The 9,870-nt window shown below is 49.9% G+C and overlaps 1 protein-coding gene across 1 annotated transcript in view; it reads right to left on the minus strand.

The window, feature by feature from the left end:
• The window catches only part of Shb (Src homology 2 domain containing adaptor protein B), a 149,742-nt gene extending 139,878 nt beyond the window's left edge, over positions 1-9,864 (minus strand). Inside the window, exon 1 of the mRNA XM_013026553.1 lies at positions 9,065-9,864. Within this exon, the coding sequence (XP_012882007.1) occupies positions 9,065-9,781 (717 nt within the window). The 5' untranslated portion in view covers positions 9,782-9,864. The remainder of the gene's footprint in view (positions 1-9,064) is intronic.
• Between the last annotated feature and the right edge of the window lie 6 nt (positions 9,865-9,870).

The following is a 9,870-nucleotide window of genomic DNA, read 5'->3' on the forward strand; positions in this document are numbered from 1 at the left end:
TGTGTGTGTGTGTGTGTGTGTGTGTGTGTGTGTGTGTGTATCAGCTAGATTAGAGAGGATGGTCACCTGATCTCCTTTAGGGAAACTGAAGTTCCTCATTGATAAGGGTTAAGGCACCACCAGTTTGTGTGTGTGTCTGTGTGTGTGTCTGTGTATCTGTGTGTGTGTCTGTGTGTGTCTGTGTGTTTATTGCTGGAGGGAGGGAACACCTGGTGTTAGAATGAAAAGACATGACAGTTACAAGACACATGTCTTGTGCAGCTGTCCTTTGGGATGTGCCCACTCTGTGAACAGGATTTCTCTATAAAATAACTCAAGTGCTGCATTAACATCTCCTTTATGGAAGAACACCACAGCAGAAGAGAAAGAAGAAAAAACGCTCTGGGCCTCTTCAAGGAACACTGAAGCTGGGGGGTGGTAGGAGGAGATGAAGCAGAGGAATACAATAAGGGGAAATGAACTAGTGGGAGAAAAGGGGCTCTAGGACATGTATCTCAGTAACTACCAGAGCCTTGACTTCTATTTAGAGCATTGGAAATGTTGGAGCAAATCAATAAAAAGCAAACAGTCTGTGGATTCAGGTCTGATACTTGTTCCATCACCTGGTAGCTATGCGATGCTAGGTGTATTATTAATTTCTGTAAACCTTATTCCTTCCTTCCTTCCTTCCTTCCTTCCTTCCTTCCTTCCTTCCTTCCTTCCTTCCTTCCCTCCCTCCCTCCCTCCCTCTCTCTCTCTCTCTCTCTCTCTCTCTCTCTTTCTTTGTCAGTCCTGGGGCTTGAACTCAGGGCCTGGGTGCTATCCCTGAGCCTCTTTGTGCTCAAGGCTACCACACTACCACTTGAGCCACAGTGCCACTTCTGGCTTTTTTGAGTAGTAAATTGAAGATAATAATCTCATGGGAACTTTTCTGGCCCAGTTGGCTTTGAACTGCAATCCTTAGATCTGAGCCTCCTGAGTAGCTAGGATTACAGGTGTGAGCCATCGGCGCCTAGCAAACCTTCGTTTTTCTTATCCATAAGATGGATGCAAAAAAGTTCATCACCACAGCAGATGAACAGAACCAAAAACTCTAGGAAATAGCTTGCCTGACCCCGCACTTTTTTTTTTTTTTTGTCGGTTGTGGAGCCTGAATTCTGGGCCTGGGCGCTGTCCCTCAGCTCTTCAGCTCAAGGCTAGTGCTCTACCACTTGAGCCACAGCACCACTAAGCTTTTTCTGCTTATGTGGTGCTGAGGAATCGAACCCAGGACCTAATGCATGCAAGGCAAGCGCTCTACCACTGAGCCACCTTCCCAGCCCCCTGACCCCGTACTTTGCAGCAGGATTCTACAGCTCCTCCTTTTCCCCTAAAGCCCAGCCTTACATTGTAACTAGCTCTGTCAACCACCAAAGCAGAAGAGACACTTACAACTTCAATAAACCTTAATGGGAGCCAGTGCTGGGAGCTCACACCTATAATCCTAGCAATTTAACAGGCTGAGATCTGATGATCATACTTCTAAGCCAGCCAGGCAGACTCAGGACTCCTACTTATAATCAACCAGCAAAAAACCTAGTACTGGAGGCATGGCTCAAGTGGTAGAATGCCAATTGTGATTGGGGAGGGAAGCCAAGTGAGAGAATCAAGACTTAAGTTTAAGCCCCAGTTCCAGAACAGAAAAAGGAAAAAAACAACAACCCCCCAAAGGCAAAAAAAACCTTAGACTTCTGCCCTTTCTTAGAGCCAACCTTGCCATCATACCACCACATGGAACAGAGAAGCCCAAGGCAATCGTAACCAGTCAACAAGAAAGCCCAGCCAAGATCAGAAGGTGTGAGCAAGCTCCACTGAGACCAGAAAAGCTCCTCAGATGTGCAGACTTGGACTGTAAGAACAAAAACTTGTCATTTAAAGCCTGAGTTTAAAACTATAGCTCACAAGCGAGATGCCTGTTTGTGATCCTAAGGTTTTATTGAAACACAGCTACCCCTACTAATATATTGTCTATGGCTATTTTCACACAATAGCCGAACTGATTAGTTATGACAGAGATCATTCAGCTAGCAAGTATCCAAAGATTTGTAATCTGACCCTTAAGAAAAAGCAACTTGGGCTGGGAAGGTGGCTCAGTGGTAGAGTGCTTGCCTTGCATGCATGAGGCCCTGGGTTCGATTCCTCAGCACCACATACGCAAAAAAAAAAAAAAGCCGGAAGTGGCGCTGTGGCTCAAGTGGTAGAGCGCTAGCCTTGAGCTGAAGAGCTGAGGGACAGCACCCAGGCCCAGAGTTCAGGCCCCACGACCGGACCCAAAAAAAAAAAAGAAAAAGCAACTAAGGGGCTGGGAAGGTGGCTCAGTGGTACAGCGCTTGCCTTGCATGCATGAGGCCCTGGGTTCGATTCCTCAGCACCTCATAAGCAGAAAATATTAAAAAAAAAAAAAAAGCCAGAAGTGGTGCTGTGGCTCAAGCGGTAGAGTGCTAGCCTTGAGCTGAAGAGCTGAGGGACAGTGCCCAAGCCCAGAGTTCAGGCCCCACGAACGGATCCAAAAAAATCAGAAGACAGGTGGCTCAGTGGTAGAGTGCTTGCCTTGCATGCATGAGTTCGATTCCTCAGCACCACATAAGCAAAAAAGCTGGAAGTGGCGCTGTGGCTCAAGTGGTAGAGCACTAGCCTTGAACTGAAGAGCTGAGGGACAGTGCCCAGGCCCAGAGTTCAAGCCCCACAACTGTCCAAAAAAAAAAAAATCAGAATACAACCAAGTGACCAAGGAAGCAGTTAGAAGAAGAGCCTGGAGGGGCTGGGAAGGTGGCTCAGTGGTAGAGTGCTTGCCTGCATGCATAACACTCTGGGTTTGATTCCTCAGCACCACATAAACAGAAAAAAAACAGAAGTGGAACTGTGGCTCAAGTGCTAGAGCGCTAGCCTTGAGCTGAAGAACTGAGGGACAATGCCCAGGCCCAGAGTTCAGGCCCCATGATGGACAAAAAGAAGGGGGGGGGAGGAGAAGAGAAGGAAGAGAAGGAGGAGAAGGAGGAAGAGGAGGAGGAGGTGACGGCGGCTGGAGAACTGCGTGTAATCCTGAGATCTGGAGGAGCATGGTTCGAGGTCAACCCAGGCAGAAAAAAAGTTCACTAAATTTCATCTCCACAATAATCGGCAGAATTCTAGGTTAGAGTGTAACTCTAGCCTTACAAGCATGAGGCCCAGAGTTTAAACCCCAGTATAGGGAAAAAGTATTTTGGACTTGCAAATTTAACATATCTCTTACACTACTTTCAAGAAATGAGAATTTAGAGTGAAAGGGTCTGTAGCCAGACTGCAGTTATCAAATTTGGGTTTAACCTTTTCCAATACCGACATTTTCAGAACTGGAGAATGTGCCTATTAATCAAAGGCACATTTGACCCTTGTTCCTATTGAGCTCAGCTCCAATGATTTTATGTGAAAAGGAACAAATGACATGTCAGCAAGGTCCACAAGACACGTCCTTCCAATCTCCCTCTGCAGTTTCCCCATGCACCTACCCTGTTGGGACCCACCATGCTTCTCAAGCTGCTAGGTCCCTCTGCACCAGAGCTTCCCCATTCCCATGTCAAAGGATTCCCACTCATCCTTCCAGTCAACTCAGATGTCATCCTCTGGTAGCCCTCTTTCTCTTGCCAGCAGCACGCAGGCCCACCCAGTCCTTGCCACACACTTCTGGCTTTCCTGGATATACTCTTCACCAAATAGACCCTGAGAAGCTAAACCAGTAGCTTCCTGAAAGCCGTGGAGCAGTTTCCGGGGCCCTCTTGAATATCAAAATCCAATGCTTAAGGCCATTATATAAAATGGCAAAGTATTTGCATATAATTTATGTACCTTCTATATACTTTACATCCTGTCTATATTGTCTACAATACCTGATACAATGTAAATACTATGTGTATATAGCTGTTTAGAGAAAGCTAAAAAAAAAGTCTATACAATTCAGTGATTTTTTAAAATTTATTATTTTGCCAGTCTTGGGGCTTGAATTCAGGGCCTGGGTGCTGTCCCTGAGCCTCTCTGTGCTCAAGGCTAGCACTCTACCACTTGAGCCACAGCATCACCTCTGGCTTTTCTGAGTAGTTTACTGGAGATAAGAATCTCACAGACTTTCCTGCCTGAGTTGGCTTCAAACTGTGGTCCTCAGATCTCAGTCTCCTGAGTAGCTGTGATTACAGGCATGAGCCACTGGTGCCCAGCCAGTTCATTAATTTTTTTAAAAATATTTTTGACTTGCAGATGTAGAACCTGAGGCTAGACAGCCCATCGTATCCAACTGCAATCTGAAAAAAAGCCTTGGAAAGTTGGCCACACTTACCTCTCTCTGAATTCCCTCTAGGCAATTCAAATACTGTTTGGTACGGGCTATTTTTTTTGTCAGACATGATATTATTTCTTTCATAACTATGGAAAAAGGGTTATTTAACTCAACTCTGTGGATGCTGACAAAATATCAAGAGTTGGTACACATTAGCATGTATTTAAGCTCAGGAAAATTGATATCATGATTCATCCTTGACTTGGTGAAAACATTTATTTACTTATAACAAAAGAAACAAGACTTCAGCAGAAAACATGACTGGATAAGATGTGTCTGCATGGGCTGGGAAGGTGGCTCAGTGGTAAAGCGCTTGCCTTGTATGCATGAGGCCCTGGGCTCAATTCCTCAGTACCACATAAGCAAAAAGAAAAAAGCCAGAAGTGGCATTGTGGCTCAAGTGGTAGAGCGCTAGCCTGGAGCTGAAGAGCTGAGGGACAGTGCCCAGGCCCCAGAGTTCAGGCCCCACCACCAGACCCCCCTCTTCCCCCAAAAAAAGAAATGTGTCTGCTTGCACCAAAGCAGACTCACCAAGTAACTGGACTTTTTCTTTCTTTCTTTTTTTTGTCGGTTGTGGGGCTTGAACTCTGGGCCTGGGTGCTGTCCCTCAGCTCTTCAGCTCAACCACTTGAGCCATGGTGCCACTTCTAATTTTCTAGTGGTTTATTGGAGATAAAAGTCTCACGGACTTTCCTGTCTGGACTGGCTTTGAATCGCAATCTCAGATCTCAGCCTCCTGAGTAGTAGGATTCTAGGAGTAAGCCACCAGCACCTGGCTTTCTCATCTTTTTTTTTTTTTCCAAAGCACAACTTGAAAGAATACTATTTCTACCTATTATAATTTTATTTTCTTTCCCAAAAGCTCAAGTCCTGAGCATCTCTCATCTGAGCTATATTATAATTGTCTCAACTCCAGTGGCTGTAATAGGTCTATAATAATAGGCCAGGACACTCCTCAGCCCATGGCTTTAAGCACACACATCCTCCCTTTCCTGGCCCACCAGTATGCAAGGACAATCCTGTACAACGAAACACTCGGAGGGCAAACTCAGGCTCCCGCAAGTCTCATTCCCCTTTCAATCCCCAATTGAGGATCACTAGATAAAAGCTCTGGTTTCCAAAAACACATCCTGTTTTAAGATTTACATATGTGCATGCACATGTACACACACATCACCTGCAATCACCCCCTGAACTCACTGAAATTCTACTCCTCTCCATAGATTAAGTCACCTACCTCCCAGAAGAAGACCTCTTAAAAACTCCCAAGACAAAAACAGGGAGAAACAAATGGCAAAAATATGTACCCACATCCTACAGAGGCTCACACTGGTACCAAGATAGCTCTGAGCATAAAACAAATGCTGGCTAAAAATTGGCTATGACTATGTTAGGGAAGAAACTAGCTCTGTCAACAGTTTCTCTTACATGTAATTCTAAAAAGGAAACGCCTGAAATTGGATGCTGGCAGTGGGGGCAGTAATGATGCGGCCAAGGTTTTGTGCCCCAGAACTCATCTAGGAGAAGAAGTGATGCATTAAGTGTGTGATAGAGGGAAGCAGAGGCACAGAGGGAGACAGGAGGGAAACCCTAAAGGTAAACTGTGGTGGGGGCTGTCACTGAAAGGAGAATGATAACTCTCAGTGCAGGCCACGGTTAAAACACAACATAGGGCTTGACATCCTGGGGACACTTACCGGACCTGAGTCTCACCCAATTCCCTAAAGACTGAAAGGAACCTGGGCCAGCCTAACACTAAGTGGGTGTCAGTAGTGAATTGTCCTGAAGTCATTTGGGTGGGAGTGGGGTAGAAAAATGGTTAGGGAGTAGGAATTCAGGGCTGGGTCACCTTGATCCCTAGGAAAGCCTGGCTAGAAATAATGTTAAAAACCAGACTGCCTTCTGACTGCCTGAAGAGGCTGGAAGGGTGGGGAAGCACTGGATATAGCTTCACACAGAAAGCAGAGACATGGGACCTATAATCTCTGTCTGAGTCCCAAAGTAACCCCTCTAGAAGACCCAGAGGCAATGTTGAGGGGAGAGAAGTCCTGAGTACATCAGTGTTTCTCCAGGTAGTGTCTCAGAAGCAAAGGTCATCAGGGAATTTGTCAGAGGCAAAGTTTCAGGCCCCCCACCTGGCTTATTGACTGGCACACATTGCAAGGATGGGTCCTTGCATCTGTTTTACCAGCCCTCCAGTATGCTGAAGAATAAGAACCACCACTGTGAACTAGTCTTGTAGCCCCTCCCTGCTGCCTCCTTTCTAACAGAACATCTGGTAACTACAATCCCTGTCTCCCAGGACTGACAACTCCTAAAAGATCAAAGAGTTCTGAGTTACAACCTAAGAGCAGGGGAAAAGAAGCCCAGAGAGATCAGACCAAGTATCAGATCACACAGCTAAATCGTTCACCAACTCCCACTGCGCTTAGCTTGCTGTGCTGACCCATGTAAGGGTCCTACCCAATTCTAACCTCTCAATTCTAGCCACAGAGGACCTCTCACATGTGGCTCCTTAAACCACTAAGCTCTTCTCTAGCCACCTCTGATCACCACCCCTCCCACTCCACAGACCCTTCCTCAGAGGTATGCTCCCTGACCCCTCTTTAAAACTAGGCCCCATTACAGCACTTTTGGCAGGATGGTCTCACTACAGACATCAACCCCACAAGGGTTCCCACTCCAACACCTGGCAGGGGAAGGCATGGAGAAGACCCACAGAAATATCTGGTGTCAAAATGAAGTCAAAGCTGGGAAGGTGGTTCAGTGGTAGAGTGTTTGCCTTGCATGCATAAGGCCCTGGGTTCCATTCCTCAGCACCACATAAGCAGAAAAAGCTGAAGTGGTGCTGTGGCTCAAGTGGTAGAGCGCTAGCCACAGCACCCAGGCCCAGTGTTCAGACCCCATGGGGGGAGGGGGGTGGTGGTGGTGAATAAAGCCAAGTCATAAAGACACTTGACATTCCAGCTACAAACACATTATTCCTGAGTATGTGAAACTGTCTTAACTATAATTGGGGGGAAAATGTTATCTAAAGTTTGGAAAGCTACAGGAGACTTCCCTGAGCAGGCAGAACCAACACTGCCAAGAAAGAAAGGAGATGCAACCCTGGCAGGTGGTCATGAGTAGTGAGGGACATGCAGAGGGATGCAGGGACTGTGGTGGTATTGACCTGGAAGCTTTCCTGAGAACTTTTCTCATGCCTTTCAGGCTCAGAAACCCAAGACTCCCCCACTGTATGTACCAAGCCAAGCTTAGGCCACACAGAAGGCTGCAAGGGACCTTTATCAGTGCTGCTTTCACCTACCAACCACAAGCCATACAAAGCACAGTGGTATCCACTGGGAGTATCTCCCTGCTGACCTTCCTGGTGCTAGGGTGGTCACCTGGCTTTCAGCTCACTGTCATCTAGGTGTGGCATCCTGCTTGGTAAGCCCAGAGTCCAAACATCGGAAGTGTGTCACCAGACCTCTCCAGAGAGGTAAGATCCTTCAGACTGCTCACAACATCCTCGGGGCAGACCAAGCAGGAAGGGGGATACTTCAGGATATCAGGGAAAGGGGACCAATCAGAAAAATTAAAGACCATTTCCTTATCCCTACCTCCAGGAAAACAAAGCAGATAGATCCCTTTCCAAGCAACAGCTGGCAGGTAGGAGCCTGTCTCCCTCCTGTCAGGACCTCCAGCCCTAAGAGAAACTCAAACTCTTTATCAGTCTGGACAAAAGTTTACCTTGGAAGAAGAATGTGAGACAGAACAAGACAGCAGGAGCCTGACAGCCATACAACCCTGCTTCTAAGGAGTGAGCTCTCCCACTGGGCCTCAGATTTAATCAAAACACTGCCTTCCACCAGAAGTAGAAAGAACTAGTATTATTTTATGGGGGAAGGGAGGGCAGCTTGAGAGTGTGAAAGGGAGGAAGGGGCTGAGTCTGATCGTAATTAACTCGTCTACTTCAAAGGGGGAAGGAAGGGGGGAACCAAGATGGCCTAAGACGTTAGAAAGGAGAGTGTCACAGAGCCACCGGGGCTGGGGCAGTATAGTGGAGAGGCGCTCAAGAAGAAAGCGTAGCAGGAGCACCGGTTCTTGCAGCCGGCCAGATAGCCAAACACCCCTAGGACGCAGGGCGGGAACAATTGACAGATGAGCATGCAGCGCTCTGGTAGAAGGCGCACAACGACCCCAACAGCCCGCGAGGGGGTTTCTGGTGCCACTCCTTTACAAAAGGCCGCCTCGCTTCGGAAACCAGGCTCTCGGAGGGTGGGGCGTTTAGGATTTACATATACCCGTACCCGCTCCGAGGCAGCCAGTCGGGACTGGTGAGTTAACTCCCGGGAGAGTCCCTTCCCAGAGTTGGACCTCAGTTCCCATGGGGGCGGAGGGAGGGCAAGAGTAAATGCTCTTTTAAGCCTACGACAGCCCAAGCTCTCGAAAGACTTCACTGGGGGAGCCGGAAGGGCTGGCTGGATGTCTCTTCCTAGGGCAAGGCTAGGCGGGGTGCTCTCGCTCGGGGCTGTGGGCTCAACAAGGGGGCGTTTGGAGAAGCAGCAGCGGCGGCAGCAGCAGAAGAGACTGTGTCAAACCATCAAGGAGGCCGAGCAGGATCTGGACACCAGGCGGGAGTCCTAACCTTGGGTCCTAGGCCGAAGTTGACACAAGGTTGGGGACCTCGGTTCCCCGGTTCGCCCAGTGCCTCTGGAACCTCGATCGAGCATGATTCATCGAGGAGCACCTTACCTTTTCCTTCTTGCCGGCCCCGCTGTCCTCCGCGGCCGAGGCGGCGCACTTGTTGAGCAGTTTTTTGCCTCCACAGGCTGTTGGGCTCCAGGTGCGGCCGCCGGAGCAGGCGCCCCCCGTGGGGTCCCCAGCTGCGCCCGCGGCGGCGCTTTCCACTTTGATGAGTCGGTGCTTGGGCGAGATGTAGCGCACCTCCGCCGGCGTGGCGGGTCGCCGCTCGCTGCTGCTGCGGTAAAGGTGCGGGGACCCCGAGGATGAGGACGAGGAGGCCGCTACGCCAGCGCCCGAGGAGGCGCAGCAACAGCCCGCGGCGCCCGACGTGGACGAGGCCGAGAAAGCGCGCTGGCCCCCGCCGGGCTCCCCGCCGCCGCCGCAGTAGTCCAGGCGGCACATGGCGCGCAGTTTGCGCAGCGACGAGCCCGGCCCGTTGTAGGGGTCCTCGAAGTCGCGCTCCTTCTGCGCGCGGTAGGCGCGGATGAGGTCACTCGTGCTGCCGCTGTCGTCGGGCAGAGAGCCCGAGGAGGCCGAGAAGCAGGAGGCCGAGGCCGGCCCGCAGGATGCCGAGGACCCCGAGGCGGCCTGCGGCACGGCCTGGGGAGGCTGTGAGGGCCGCTCGCTCCGGCGCCGCTGCTCGCGGTAATCGGGTCTCGGCGGCTGCGGAGGGCTCTTGGTCTTGCTGTTGCCCAAGCTGAAGTACTTGTTCAGCCACTTGGCCATGGCGAGAGGCCACCTAGGGCCGCGGCGCGGGAGCCCGGTCCGCCGCCGCCGCGGCCATTCGGAGGGCAACGCTGCCTCCCAGGTCCCAC

The sequence above is a fragment of the Dipodomys ordii genome, unplaced genomic scaffold, assembly GCF_000151885.1.
Source record: "Dipodomys ordii isolate 6190 unplaced genomic scaffold, Dord_2.0 Scaffold95, whole genome shotgun sequence".
Lineage (NCBI taxonomy): Eukaryota > Metazoa > Chordata > Mammalia > Rodentia > Heteromyidae > Dipodomys > Dipodomys ordii.